Below are 16,450 nucleotides of genomic sequence, written 5' to 3'. Positions count from 1 at the left end.
CTTATTGAAATTTCACATACTTTCCGTTTTGTCGTCGATAGAAAATTTTCAATTTGATCGTTCTCATTCTTTACGCAATTATGTTTTTTTGAAAATAAATTTAAATTTTTTAATTATCAATTATTTCATTATATTAATTGTGTGTAAATTGGGAAAAGCAATAACAAGGGACGCAATTCCCTGAAGGAAAATTTTGTAACCCAAAATCAAAGTGCAACTGTTGAAAAAAACACATATTTGGTACTTACAAAAAATTTAAAAAACACAACGTTTACTTCATGATCTAACCATGTAAATACCTGACGGTCACATATTTTAAGATACTAATAATAAACTTTTATTAGTATCTTAAAATATGTGTATTAAAAATTATGTTCTGGTCATAATGCGCTGATCTGTCATACTCAAGTTCACAGATGAAAATTTGTTTCAAATTAGTTCAAAACCCGCGTAAAATTAAAGTAAATGTAAATATGATATTATTTTAAACCATATTTAATGAAAAAAGTGTATCCTGGTACGTTATTAAAAGTTACAAAAATGGCTTCTGCTGCAAAGAAAATAAAGTTGTCTTCATCATCTTTGGTCACAAAAAATAATGTGAATCATGCCGAATTTATGAATGAAATGCAAAAGAAACGCGAAGATACTGCTGATTCAATTTTAAAGTTTGATTTTAACAAAAAGCGAGTGCGTATTATATCACAAGAACAAGTTGTACCAGATTACTGTGAGGGAATCGTATATTGGATGTCGAGAGACAGCAGGGTTCAAGACAACTGGGCCTTTTTATTTGCGCAAAAACTTGCCCTCAAGAACGAAGTACCCCTGCATGTCTGTTTTTGTTTGATTGCGAAATATTTAGACGCTTCTGTGAGACAGTTTCATTTTTTAATCAAAGGTAATCACATAAATCAAATTGTGCCTTAATTAAAATGCCATAACATATTTAAAATTACGAAACATATTAAATTTGTAGTTGTGGATAACACTTGCCTTAGATTCTAGTTAAAGTAAAACTATGTATTAAGCTGTACTTAAGTGTATGTATATGTTTACTTTGAAATTGTGTATTTAAGTTTACCTTCTTAAATCTGTTTAGATAACTATATCTAGAAATTAAAATAAAGAAAAGTCTTTAATGTTACAGGGTTGGAGAAAGTGGCAGCTGAATGTGCGAAATTAAATATATCATTTCATTTGCTGGAAGGTAGTGGTGCAGATGCTTTGCCACAATGGATTATAGACCACAAAATAGGTGCAGTGGTCTGTGATTTCAATCCCCTGAGAACACCAATGAGCTGGCTTGATGGTGCCAAAAAGAAATTTAAAAAGGATGTGCCTTTGATACAGGTTATTGCAGTTTAATTGTATTTTATAACAGTTGAAAGAATGGACTTGCTGAATCCCTTTCTAGTAATTGTTATTTATACTTTAGTAATTTAGATTTATTTGCAAAGAAATATCCTTTACATTATTTTCTTTTTATTTATTGCCAAAACAAAAATATAAGTAGTGTAAGTTATTATCTTCGATTATTTCAATAGTTTCCTAGTTGTATAAAAAACCTTTACACTTAATACTAGTAACAGAGCAATGGTAGTCTCTTAAGGGACTGACATGCAACAAGTGTTACTGTTGCATTTAAGTAGTACAATCCATGACATTGCACAATTTATGTGAAGTGTTTAACAAAATTACTAGACTTTTTCACTTTGGGCTCATTTTATTATAGAATTCTAACATTGAGATTAAAACAATTTTTTATTGGATTATGTGTCTGTTTTAGTTTTGTTCTGCCCTTTGCAGTGCCCATGATATAGAATGTGTGTCAGGTCTCAATTTGTCTTAGCCATTCCAAAGTACCTTCTAAACATAAGCCCAATTAGTGGTTTTAATCCTCACCTCAGTTCCTGTTCCTCTTGAAAGAATAAGTCAGTTTGTTTTGTATCGCATCACTCTGAAACATTTTGCTTAAGACTAATACAAGCCAGTAATGGCAATAATAGCAGTTAGGTGGTATTCTACTGATAAATGACTATATATTTAAAATTGTAAATTGCAAGGCTATTTTGCTGCATTTGGGCCTTTTGAATGAATATTTAATGTCATAAAAATGCTGTAAAAAATAGACATGATACCTTCCAAACTGCATTGTACTTTGTAGATCGGACGGCTCTTGATCTATATGCTTTGATATACAAAAGAGACTAAAGTCCCAACTGTAGGAAACTTAGACTAACAAAAATAATATTAACTGTTGTACCTTTTCCTTGTACAATTCTTTTATAACAGACAAAGTTACTGCTGAACAATAAATTTGTACAACAAAATTTCTTAAATATTTTCAGGTGGATGCACACAATGTTGTGCCTTGTTGGATAGCTTCAGACAAACAAGAGTACTCTGCAAGGACTATACGTAATAAAATAAACTCTAAGTTGGATGAATATCTAACTGAATTTCCTCCAGTAATAAAACATCCATACACAAGTAAATTTAAACCAGAGGTATGTATTGTATCATGTATTTAACCAATGATAAATTTATAGTGCACTAAAGCCTTAAGGTTCAGGGTCAAACCGTGAACCCAAAATTACAGAATAAGTTGTCCACCTACAAGGTAGACTAATGACTTATATAAGGTTGTCAAAAGACAGGGTGCAGGCCACTCCTAATAGAAGTCTGTTTAAGAGAATAATATCCAACTTTGGATGTCCTATAGTTAAAATGATAATGAAGGAAAAATACATAACTCATTGACTTAAATAAAATGCTGTGAGCCACAAGTGGCTCTTTGAAGTGGATCTTTGGCTCTAATTGATTGTTGAATTATTTCAATATATAAATTAATATTAGATAAGTCAGCTCCTGGGAAATCGAAACAAATTACTGGTGTGAATAATTAAAATCATTATTGCACTAGAAATTAGCGAAATCCAAATACCGATCATAACTATTTAAGCACATCTTAAGTATTATTAGAAGAGCTGTCATATTGTGTACCATTATATCTAATTTCATTACATTACACACATATTTTGTACTTTTGTTTAAATAATTTGAATAAATATGATTTTTGTGAAAGAACACATTCTTTTGCGTGTTTTAAATACGTATTCAATTATGGCTGGCAAAACATTTTAAATTTTTAAAAATAGCTTGCACCATCAAAAAGCTTTACTACCCCTGGTATATTATTAAACTTATATCATTTTACAGCCTATAGACTGGGATGAGGCCATAGAATCCCGAGAAGCAGACAAGACTGTGGGACCGGTCGAGTGGGCCAAACCCGGTTATGATGAAGCTATGAAGATTTTAAAGATATTCATAGAAAAGAAATTAAAAATTTTCGCTTCTAAAAGAAATGATCCTACACAAGATGTGTTAAGCAATTTGTCGCCGTGGTATCACTTCGGTAATATTTATTGTTTGTTAAATAAAAGTTTAATAGCAAGTTTATTGCATATACATACAATAAACTTATTGTTAAACTGTTATTGTATGTTTAAGTATTATTCAAGTACATACATACTTGAATAATACTTAAACATATAATAAAATTATCACATAATAAAAAAGTCATATTTGACTTTGCCCAAATCAGGCAATCAATCAAAAAGTATCTACAATTAAAATAAATACCTTTCTGGAAACATTTTGTATTTAATAATATTACAAATTAATGTTAGCAGTCTTCATCCATTGGCTTGCTGTAAGTTTTGGTAAATGGAGGAGGTAGTCAAAAGTGTAATACCTCATGTGCGTCTTGTCAATAATTGCCTCTCCTATCTCTATGTTCATAATTTTAATTCATGACTAGGAATTGTACCTGCAACCTATGATAAAAGTCATGATTGTTACCCACTATAATTAATACTGCTCTTAAACAAAATTAAATAATGATGAAGATGGAGTAATAAAATTCCAGTTGTAGGTGGCCCACTGCTGGACGATGTCCACATCTTAATGATGAAATAATGATGATGATGATGAAATATGCTCTTGCATGTGGTAGTGGAGAGATTTTAAGATGATATTAAAGTAGATATTTTTCTGTAAATAACCTTCGAATAGGGTAACATCTATTTATTGTATTGATTACAGGTCAAATATCAGTTCAAAGAGTTGCCCTCTGCGTCCAAAATTACAAAAAACAATATACAGAAAGTGTGAATGCTTACTTAGAGGAAGCGATAGTGCGACGTGAACTGGCTGATAACTTCTGTTTCTATTGTGAAAATTACGACAGCCTAAAGGGCGCTAGTAACTGGGCGCAGAAAACTTTGGAAGATCACAGGTTTGCTTGTAAAGTTTTAATGTTCTTCCTATTCTCCACTGTAAGGTATAGGTCTCCGAAGATCGCCATGATGGCCGGGCTTAAGCTGCTCACAGCGACATCCTGCAATATTAAATATATCGTTGGCCCACCTAGTGGGTGCCTACCCACGCTACGTCTACCTACTCGTGGTCGAAATTTTAATGTCATACTATATTTGCTGTACAGAATTAAACTAGAAATTGGGCAAATTTATCCTATTGTGATAACAAGCTAAATCTCTTAAAATAACTTTGTTCACAAAATTGTTTATGTTTCAAGTCGTTTGAGCATAGGCGTCTATATTATGAAACCTCTCCTTCTTTAACTAAGACTAAAATTAAAATCATATTTAATATATATACATAATAAAATATACATATTGTGAATTTAAAACTAATTGTCAGATATATATATTTTTACATTAAAATCTTACAGTGTAATAATGACATTTTGTTTTGACTAGTGCCTGTATGGACGTGTCTGTTTGTGTTTCTTTTATTAATTGAGCCTTGAAGGCTCAATTAATAAAAGATTGCCATTGAATTAGCTTTTTTTAACTGATTTATATTTAATCTGTGGACGTGTTTCTCAAACAACGTAACAAAGTAATTTGGAGAGAATTTTTTCTACTAACTAAAAAGTACAATAACTAAAAAGACAAATAGATAAAAATGAAGTTTCATATAAATTGATCTTTACATTTCTTTATAATCATTGACACACAAATTAATCTCATCTGTCTCTTTCACTCTTATATCTAGTAAATACAGTATATGTATAATGCATATTTTTTTGTAGAAAAATCAAATTCTGTTTGTTACATTTTATGGTGAAAAATATTTTTTTAATTTTAGAAAAGACAAAAGGACACATATATATACATTAGAACAATTGTGTAAAGCAGAAACTCATGACGAGTTGTGGAACTCGGCACAGCTGCAGTTGGTGAAGGAGGGCAAAATGCATGGTTTCCTGCGCATGTATTGGTGTAAGAAGATTCTGGAATGGACACCAAGCCCAGAGGATGCTCTAAAATATTCCATATACATGAATGATCATTATAGTATAGATGGTAGAGATCCAAATGGATATGTTGGTATGTATAGATCTTTAGAAAAAGCCCAGAGTATGAGTAATACCAACCTAAATTTCTAGTAAACATTTCAAGTATAAGATGTGATAAATCAACACTCAAAATAAACTTAAAATGGGTCATTTTATTACAATAAAATACTTTTCAACAAATATTGGCCCAGTCCTATTGGAATTCAATGTAGGAGGCCTATGTGCAAGTGTCGACGTCTTTTGAATGATAAAGGTAGGGATTTCTTAAAAGGTTCATATCAACTCTTTGAGGTCTAAATAGATCTCCAAAGATCAACATAAATGAAAACCGATTTTGAGGTTGATTAGCAATGTGCAAAGAAATATGTTAAATAAAAACATTAGTGATAGTTTGAAATTTTCGGATATTTTTTTTATGTTAGTTTTTACACTCGACCATATACTGCTAAAAGCAGCAAGCACCCTTTTTAAGCAATGGGCCAATTTAAATTTAAAAATTTATTTTGCGAGCCGCACATAATGTAACACAATATTAATTTACAAAACTTTATTTACAATAAACATTAGAATTAAAAAAAATGAAGTTAAGAAAAAGTAAAGATTTTAATACAAAACGTAAAAATAAGAAAAGAACAGTAAAATGAAATAACTTTGAAATTTTTAATGACAAGTACAGCACTGTTTTTTCAATAGCAATAGCTTTTTAACATCAGCTGGAATTGATAGCGTAGCTAGACATATGTAGCTGTCTCAACGTGCATCATTCAGTCTTAATAGACTAATTACGATTATATACCATTTTATAGTAATTAATTCTATATCAATATATTGATGAGAGAAAATTATATAAAATAAGTTCAACATTAAAATTAGTTGGCGGGTCGCATAAGCGTTTTTAACGAGCCGCGTGTTGCTCATCCCTGGCTTAGAGTGAATGAGTTTGTGTGATAATTTATTTAAAAAAAATTCTACCCAAAATATTGCAACCTTTAAATAGAGCAAGAGAATTTGTACAATAGTAATTTAATCACTTGTAATGCATAAAATGATAAAAATTTCAACTTAATATAACTTATTGTTTCATGAGAAGCATATTTTTTATTAAAGCCCACACAAGTAAGGTGAACAAGTACTACAACCTAGTTAACTAAATAACTAGAAATAACATCATAGTGAACTTGTATGAGCGAACATCAGATCAGATTTTTAGAATGTGCTTCCAAATTAGCATTAATAAGATCATTTAAAATTTGGTTACCTAGGGACTTCTCCACGAGGTCTGAGGTCTGTTCGGTCAAGATGAACGCGCTGAAACCTGCGAAATAAACTTCCGTAAACATAATATTCTAGTCATCTGTCGGGGGAATTTTACTCAGCCCCTCTCCTTACAATGAAATGAATATAGACTATGCGGGTAATTGAATATATGAATTTGTATATATATATATATATATATATATATATATATAAATGTAAATATATATATACATCTATATATCCATATATATTCAAACAAAATTTAGAATAATTGTTACATACATATGTATAAATACATATATATAACTTGTGTTTTTATTATTTAATGAATGTTTCATACATATATATACATATTTCTACATCAAGCCAACTGTTTATTTAATTACATTTTTAATTTAGAGTTAAGTACATGAAAAAAAATATACAACATAATATATTTATTTAAAAAGTTCATGTCTAACAAGTAAAATTTATGTTTCTATATTTGATAAGTTTACAATTATCTAATTTTCTATGTATATATGTGTAATTTATAGGTACATAGTTAATTAGTTTATTAGTCTCTATTTATATGTTAATACCTGATTTGTTAAAAATTGTGCAGGTTGTATGTGGTCAATATGCGGCATACATGACCAGGGTTGGGCGGAGCGTGCTGTCTTCGGCAAGGTAAGGTATATGAACTATGAAGGGTGTAAACGAAAGTTCGACGTGAACGCTTTCGTAGCGCGTTATGGCGGCAAGAAACATAAGTACGTAGCCAAGAAATAATATATTTTAAACACTAACAGTTAATTTGTAAGTGGTGTGTGGATATTTTATAATGTTTTTACAAGTAAGCAATCTCTTTAACATTACACTTGTTACTACTAATTTTTACTATTTAATTACTTTAATAGTTAATTTATGAAGATTATAAAAAGTACAACGAAATATTAGTTTCTTAAGTATTCTTAGTATATAGTTATATGCCCTAAATATCTGAATACATTTATTAATAATTCATAAATACCTCAATTTCATACTCATCCCTTTTAAAGCAATTTCTGGATCAGATATTTGATGAAAGCAATTCGTTCGGATAGTAGATATAGCGCTATCTCAATCGCACTTCTGTAAGCAAGGGAAAGGGATATGATTGTAAAGCATCAATAATGGGAAAAAATGTAAAGATGCTTTTACACGTGACTACTTTTTAAAACGTTACAATGTAATTTTATTTTAAACATAATTCAAATATTGCGTCATTGTTTTCATGTCAGGTTTCCTAGGATTCATTGTATAACCTCTAGATGTTTAATATAAATATTAGCTGAGCAGAATATTGTCACGAGTGGGGATGAAACAGTTGTTTTATTTATAGGTATGTAGACTTTATTTGCCACCAGTGTAAGCACTTCCTTACATCGCTATGACTAACAATAACGATAAGTTATGTTTTCGGACACATATGTTAAATAATATACTTAAGGGGGTACTGTACTTATTTACTATATAACTAAGAGTTTGATATTACGAATTTTTACAAATTTTCTCCTAAAATGTCTCATTTTTTAAAATCTTAAATGTATGTTTACATTAATGTCTTGTTGCATACAATAAATAATATAAATTTATAATTACTAACATGTTTGTTATAAATCATTATTGTTTCTAGACGTTTAAGTGTTTAATGAAAAATAATGTTATTAATATTGTTCTAAATACATTTTCATAATTTTATTACCAATACTTTGTTTCCTTTCCGCATCATATAAAAAAAAGGTTTTCGTGCCCCAACGTTCGCATATTACTAAATTATTGTTTAAATATAAATTTAATTAATTATCATATAACGATAATTAATTTAGAACGCAGTGGATCGTCATTATAAGTCTGCTTAGTCATGCTCCGTTAACAACCAAGACGTTATTAATTAAAAAGAATTAGATCAGATTATAATTGGATAAATAGTAATAATATTTCTCTACGAGATCGAATCAAATGTGAGCAGATTCGTAGAAATTTGTAGATAACGGTCATAGTCCAGCAAGATTGGCAAATAGCAGTGTCAATAAGCAGGCCACACGGACCTCGGAGATGACCGTTAGGGCCTCAAAATTCTCACTGGAGACCACGAACCAGCAAGCGCAGCGTAAGTCTTCCACCCACAAGGAGGATAGAAAACCGCGTTGTGGTCCCCCGAAGACGTTGGATGCAGCTTCCAACCAGTGCAATAGGATATCTACGGAAAAAGCCTACGCCCAGATGTGGTCGTACAGCTGAAATGATGATATGCCAAAGATAACAGTGGTATAAGGAAATTTATACTATACAATGTTACAACCTGTCTAATCCAAACATAGCAAAACCCAAATTATATGTTCGAATCAGTACTTTGTATTTTATGAGTAAATAATTATTGAGAAGCATATATTAGGAAATGCGTGAAATAGATGATACAATTTCATTATGATCAATTATCATCACCATTTCAACCGTAAGACGTTGGCTGGACAATTGCTCCTCCGATGATTTAAATTAGGACAGGTTTGAAGCTGCCTGGATCCCGCATCTTCCGACGAACCCAACAAGTTTGTCTATCTATCTTGTGGGTGGACATCCTACTCAGCGATTGTCGGTCCGTGGTCTTCACTCCACAACCTTAAACTGTCTCATATTTGCAAGTGCAAGAGCAGACTGGGCTAGAGTTAGGAAGAAGGGTGGAGAGTGGTATTATCGACTCTCTAATGGGAAACAAAGAGTATCGCCACAAGTGATGTATTGCCGAAAAATTGTAAAGGAGGTAATAAGTAAAAATGTAACGTGTAAGTCAAATAAAAATGAAGACAAGATAACAGAATATTTATGTTAACAAAGAAAATGAATATAAATTATATAACGAAAGTGTAAGAGTTCTGAAATGAAACAAAATTGAAAAAATTGATAATAATTAAATAAAAAAAATAAAAATTGCAACTGGAGAGAGAGAGAGGATGATATGGATGATATGGAATGTAACTAAATGGTAAGAGAAGGAAAGAAAATGTAAAAAGCGAAGAAGAGTAATAAAAATTGTGAATCGGAGTGATAAAAAAAGTAACTGAAAAAAAATGTCTCAATATATCTCTGCGGCCATAATTCCTGCTATGAGGCCTGCACGCTGTCACTGCAACTTGCAGGTGCCGGCTATATAGATTAGATCTCGTGGAATAATCCTGAGCATATAGGCCTGTTCATGGCTCGTTGAACGACTTCAAGCTTGCCACTTAGTGCCCAGAGTGGGAGACACATTGGTCGTAGACTTTCTTCTTAAAGCACTAAGGAATGTTGAACGAGATGTTTCGATGTGATGTCTAATACTAATTATTTACTCTATGATCACATCCAAAACGAATTACCGCGTGTGTCTATGTAAGATAAAATACTTGACGAGGTCGATAATAAAACATTATTTTAATGCATTGCAAGGTTTAAACACCACTGATATTATTAGCATTAAATAGCACAAATACACATGCAGTGACTGAAATAGCATGTTTACGTCTGAATTTCGATGCGGGTACTTGGAGGTCATTGGACGTTGTATAAATAATTCCGTAAATAAACAATGGCATCAAAACTGTTTTATTCCAACTATAAATATCCTCAAGCGTATCTTTTGATAATAGTAAAACAATTAGAGCTGTGCTGACACAGTATTTTTAACCTCTCTCGCGAATGAATCAAAATTCAATCCAGATTTTAAAGTTTAGTTTTATTGAAATTATATATTGGTTTATTTACTTATAAGAAGTCACATCAGTAATACATGCATTAAAATATTGAAATTACAAATATTAATAATGTGCCTTATGTTATAAGAAAATAAAGAATATGTAATGTTACCATAATAATCCAGCATCACAATGTACCAAAGATATTTAAATTAGGTGACAACCCTAAGAGCATAAGTTGATACAGGTGATTGTTTATAAGTGTAAAAGCTTTAAAGGAGTGAATGTATAATTATGTAACTTACTTGCTGTCAATTATTGCATGGTTCATCTTATCCAAAAAACCTTAGTGTATATACATTTGGACTGCTGATGTTAGATCGTAACTTTATGTATTATTTATTTATATATATATGTAATGATATAGAAAAATAAAACATCGGTTGCTTTGCTTATAAATATTTTTATTTATGAATGTGACTGTTCCGTGGTTACACAATCATATACTTCGATAATCTTCATAAAATTAGAAATAGAAAAATAATATCAAAGAGCTATTTCTCGTCGGAACATCAAGTGAGTCAATTACCATCACATGGTTAATGGTAAGTTACATGCGCAAATACATTATATAGTTAGAGGTTTGTAAAATTTCGAATCACCTATACACAGCTTTTAAAACAATATCTAATTTATCCATACATATATTTTTTTCACAAAAGCACAAAACAAATTTATATTCACGTCAGAAAAATTTAAATCGTCATAAGAAACAAAGTACTCATTTCAATGTCTATTATGTCTCATTTTATTAATATAGTCTATAAATGAAATAATAATAAGAAAAAGTAATCATAATGTCAACACACAAAAGGAATAAAATCGAAAATCAAGGCAGAGGTACGGAATCGTATTTATTATGGTTATTGTTTTATTATGATTTCAAGTATATAGATTCCCGAGTAGGACTGTCGGCTATGAACACAAACTGTGGCTCGCTTCTACGAACATATTCCACTAAAACAGTACGGCGCGAGAGCTGGGCCTTTGAACGTATAAGGCTCTCGGTAAAATTTTTATAGAAAAGTGAAAATGTTTGATGAGGCTGAGGGATCCGTGGCTGGAGACGGGAATGTGCGCGATGCCCGCGGGCGTCGCTCGCGGTCGGGACTCGGTGGCGGCGTACGGAACGGAAAAATAAACGGGCGACGTGGTTTGTTTATAAACTAGTTTAGTTGTGTGCTCCCCCGTGTGAGTGTGTGTGTGAAAGCAGAGCTACATTCGCTGTTTGCGGGCGCGGGACGGTTTCCAGGCGCTGGCTTACTGCACGCAGCACGAGTTCTTGTGGCCGTTCTTCTTCAGCCGGGACTTGGGCCTGTACTTCTCCAAGTACGACAGCTGCTTCGCGTTGATGGCGCCGCGACGTTGACTGCGGATGATAAAAGCATTAATACACAACCATTTTAAATGTTTATTATTTCTGGGACATATGCTGTAGGTACCTAACCTAGACCCCTATAAATTAACCATGCTTAAGATTTCGTCATAATCGTTTAGAGCCTCGTCTCGTGAACTTAATAATAAAAATATATTACTGGTGAGAAAGTTACTCAGTTAACAGAAGACGTGCAGCGACGGTTTTTGCGCTATTTTTAATACCTTGAATAATATTCGCGTAAATATTGCATTAAAGATTAATTAATTGAAATGACCTAGTTTGTTAACATTCGTACAAAGTGTACGAGTATAACAAAACTTACTCTCGTATGGTCTCGACGGCCTCCTCGTACTTCATGCCGAGCTCGATGAGTGCGATGGCCACCATAACTGGAGCGCGGCCCAGGCCCGCCACGCAGTGCACCGCCACCGCCGCCTCCGGTTTGTTCTGCGCTCTGCAAACAGTTTCTTTGATTAATATAGCTCGCGGTAAAATTCTAGAAACCTTTTACACGTCGAGATGATTGGAGTTTCTATAACAGATTATAAGTATTAGCGAGAAGAGAATGTATTTACTAACCTTACTTAGCTCTTTCTGTTCTTACTATTTTTGTGATGTTTACGAAAATGTGTTTTTAGCCTTTGTTTGTTACAAATTAGTCATTAGCTACTATTTGTTATTGTTGTCATTTTACATTAAAATAAAACATGGACAAGTAAGGCCAAGAGTGGATGGAATGTTATAAAAAAATAAAATAGAATAGAATTACTTTATTACCTAAATTGCATAGAGATTTGGTTGCCAATCTTCTACTTTGAAATAGGACTTGAAAAAGAACTTTTTTTTTAAAGTTATCTATGGTAAAGTAACTAGTAAGTATTTACTTGTCGCGCAGTATCTCGAACCAGTCGTCGACGACGTTGGCCGGTGGGAAGGTGCCGTCGTCGTAAGCCAGGTCGCGCACCTCGATGCCCTCGGCGCGTAGCGGCGCCGTGTCATAGCTGGGCTCGCACACGCGCACCACCGTGCACACGTTGTGCTTACGCAGCTCCTATACGCACACAAACAACGAGCTCTTGAATATATATAACCTGAATTCTCTTTCGACATTAACTGAAAATACTATTGTAATATAACTCTTCTTAATGTTAAAAAAAATATATTGTTTTTATGCCTAGAAACTTACTCCTGAACGGACGGGGAAGCGCAACATAATACGTCGCCCACAGACAAGGTGGACAGAAGATCTGCATAAGGTCATTGGAAGACGCTAGCTAAGCTATACTTGTCTAATGGTTTCAAGCGTTACTTTGCGGAAGTCCATCCTAAGTAAGAAAAGGACTAATATATAGCTACTTCCGCTATGTAGCAGTAGTCGTGCAATAAAATGCACCGCCCGCCAGCCCGCTGATAAATGCGCATGTGGCAAACAATGCTAATTACACAACTACCACCGTTAAATTATTCGACACGCGTTTCACCCTTCCACGGGGCATCCTCAGGGGTAATGTAACACCAATTAGTGCAAAACACCGAGTGCACATTTATAGGAAGTAGCTATATGTTAGTCCTTTTCTTACTTAAAATATACTTGATTAATAGCGTTGAATATAGAGTGCTTCGCCATTATCATCATAGAAATACGCCCATTACAAGGCATAGACCTCCCCAAAACATCGTCACAATGACCTTTCTTACGCCGCCCGCAACCAGCGACTCGCGATTTTGACTACTTCGTCGCTGCTGGTGGTGAGCCTACCAAAAAAACCTTTCAGCCAACCGCCGACTGCACGAGCAAGGTGCCCTGACCATTGTCACTTAAGACGAGAAATTCTTTGAGCTTGTCAGCGATCATGGTTCTTCTGCGGTTCTCTTTATTTACTTTACATTACTTTCATACTTAGCGTTAATTATTATATATTTTATTTAAAGTTTATCATTTGCAGGTAACAATATTTTGATCGAGTCCATGGGTTGGTTCGTTTCTTCGTCTGGATATTTATTTACCTTTACGCAAAGATGTAGCTTCTTTGCATATTGAGAAACTTGCAATCTAGATTTCTAATTGGTTCTATCTAGATTTCTAATTCGCTAATTGCCAGTACAGACTGGCAATTTTTTGAGCTACGTCGGTGACCTATGTATTAAGTTTTTAGAAAAAAGTATATATATATGTACAAATTTAATTTAATAAATTTAAATCCGTAATGTTTCAAAAATATATCATTTAGACTTACAATTCTAAAGTTGCTCATATGTACAGTATCATATGGTAAATAAAATATTCTAACTTAGACCACATTTTTCTATCGCTTTATTACAGTGCAAATTGTAAAGTTTAAATATTTCGGCATCATTTAAATTGTATGCGTATGTACTAGCTTCCTTCAGATTCTCCAAATTCCTATGATTCCTAAAGGTGATTTGTGGTGGTGGAGAAAAAAAAATCACCGTTTCTGTAGTACAAAAATCCAGAAAGCCAAGAGTATATAACTTATAAGATAAGATAAGAGTATATAACTAAAACGATCGAGTAAAACATAAACAAACAAATTAGAAATTCATCAGACATAAAGAGAAACTCGTAATTAACATTTAGTATCAAATAATAACTTCAGCAAATAACATGAAGCAAATTGTGTACCTAATTGACCGGCAAAGTTAAACGTGCAAACTTTGCAACTTAATTATCAACTCTGAAACTGTGGGAGTAGTTTATATAAGCGTAATATTTGCGATGTTATGGAAGTATTTGGTATTCATAAGTTGGAAAAGATTTATTAGTTTTATTGGTTGGTCTCATTATATTATTTCCTGACTGTTGAATACACACTTGTTTAAATTAAAGGATTACTTCAGGCTCGCAGGCCAAGTGCGGGCGTGGGTGGTGACACAATTATGTTCGATCCTATTCTGATTTCTTCAAGATATTTATATTTCGTTTCTAAGATGTGTTATTGTTATATAGTTAGCGTATAATGTATGCTGCGGGGAATGTAACCCAGCGTCTAATCATTATGCTGCCATTCCAAGCATTTTGGGGTTCGCTTAGAATCCAAATTTATATGGAACAATATAATTATAAAAAGTCTATTAATTCAATTTTGTTTTGACATTTACAGCGAAATCTACCAAGATAAATGGTTTCCTTGTAAGTGTAACTTAAAACCGTCGCCGAATCGAATCACGGCTTGATCCGATTATGATTCGAATTTCGACTACAGCTAACATTACTATCACTTCGCAATCATTTTGAACTTTGTTGGAGTCATGTTCCAAAACAGAAAGTAATTGCTGGACTTTTTCGTTTATTACGACTTTCTCAATTTACCAAGAACCGCGTAAACTAGTCACTTATAATTGCTATTAGCAATAAGCGCGTTGCCAACTCACCGTGGAATGTTCTAGGCTTGTAATTACTAAATTAACCAATACGGCACGTCCTGTGTGGCGGCTTCAGTGATAAATAAACATGTAGTAGGGGCATAAATTCACAGCATTCGATGGTTTTATTTTGTTTTAATTAGGGTGAATAAATTAAGTTAAAGAATCTAACACTACTGACCGATTTATACTGACATTTAGAATTAACTGCCACGCCTATCCAAACAGATATGGGCTCGGTATAAAATAAAGCTAATTACTCAAATACATCAACAAAGAACACTTCAAATAGTTAAATATTTAAAAGAAAACGCTTTTTAACTAAAAATTGGGCCAACTAATGTAATAAATACCATTTTTTTTAGGATTTCATTTAAGGTCTTGGAAATAATGTATTGATTAATTTTATACCCGTGCTCAAAGCTTAATTAATTTTTCCAACGACAAGGATAAAAAAGTAGACGTTAACAACAAAAGGTTAATAAAATAAGCACCTTAACAATGATAACGTACTTTAATATCGGTGGCATTGTTCGCACATACAATCGAATGCGGAACAATAACCATTATAATCCTATAACAGCAGCGGACCGAAACAGCGTTTGGCTCTCTGGGGCACCTTCTAACCGGAATTTGAAACGCAATTCGAGTGACAGCTCAATCCGAGGTCCCCTAGCGAACTGAAAGTTTGAGGCTTCCTGATCTGGTTGTTCAAAATTTAGTACAACAGGCCGAGATATTTAATACAACAGAACAAGTCGAGATTCTTTAGAGAACCCTTGTTCTTAGATATTGTAAAGAAGTCTATAATAGTCTAGCTTTTTAACTTTAGCTAGCTAGCGTTCTGTCACCATTAAATCTAGTGAAGCTACAATTGCCAACAGATTTTCTGGTCTTGATCTACACTGTGGCCTTATGGAATCCCTCATCTTTAAAATGAAGAATGTCAATATCGAAGAGTTCAATCTGGTTGTAATTTCTGTTAAATTAAACACTACTGGCATTCTATCTATGACGTACGCAAATAATCCAATGCGAATAAATGAATGTTAGTAAATACAGATTCCGTGGGCTAGTGGAGGTAAGCCGCGGAAAGCGTTTAACATAAACCGTTTATTACGTAACTCATCTCGCGATCTCCGGAACCTCAAATAAAATTACCTGATTGGAACCAATAGACTAACGGTATTTATATATGCGTAGATAAAAAATGGACTTTAACGTCGACTCGGTAGAGTTGAACGCTTCAGAGCGCCATTTAAACAATTGTTCTCATTACGAGGGTAG

At 33.0% G+C, this 16,450-nt stretch overlaps 2 protein-coding genes across 4 annotated transcripts in view; one reads left to right on the top strand and one right to left on the bottom strand.

Annotated features, from left to right (window-relative positions):
• Positions 1-498: 498 nt before the first annotated feature.
• Positions 499-8,204, top strand: LOC137926756 (deoxyribodipyrimidine photo-lyase-like). Its single transcript, XM_068770446.1, has 7 exons — positions 499-901; positions 1,151-1,353; positions 2,352-2,510; positions 3,223-3,421; positions 4,111-4,303; positions 5,179-5,420; positions 7,251-8,204. Exons 1-7 carry the CDS (start codon positions 499-501, stop codon positions 7,415-7,417), a joined length of 1,566 nt encoding a protein of 521 aa, XP_068626547.1. The 3' UTR covers positions 7,418-8,204.
• A 2,580-nt stretch (positions 8,205-10,784) lies between these two features.
• The window catches only part of PRL-1 (PRL-1 phosphatase), a 41,524-nt gene continuing 35,858 nt past the window's right edge, over positions 10,785-16,450 (bottom strand). For all 3 annotated transcript variants that reach the window (XM_068770600.1, XM_068770601.1, XM_068770602.1), the window contains exons 4-6: positions 12,664-12,830; positions 12,102-12,233; positions 10,785-11,770 (exon numbers count right to left, since the gene is read on the bottom strand). In XM_068770600.1, coding sequence (XP_068626701.1) covers positions 11,662-11,770; positions 12,102-12,233; positions 12,664-12,830 — 408 coding nt within the window. In that variant the 3' untranslated portion in view covers positions 10,785-11,661. The remainder of the gene's footprint in view (positions 11,771-12,101; positions 12,234-12,663; positions 12,831-16,450) is intronic.

This window comes from Battus philenor, unplaced genomic scaffold, assembly GCF_028537555.1.
Source record: "Battus philenor isolate CCGP_79_NKW_IND1 unplaced genomic scaffold, ilBatPhil1.0.hap1 SCAF_3, whole genome shotgun sequence".
NCBI classification, from domain to species: Eukaryota; Metazoa; Arthropoda; class Insecta; order Lepidoptera; family Papilionidae; genus Battus; species Battus philenor.
The sequence above is the reverse complement of the archived record's forward strand: the minus strand, read 5'-3'. Positions and strand labels throughout refer to the sequence as shown.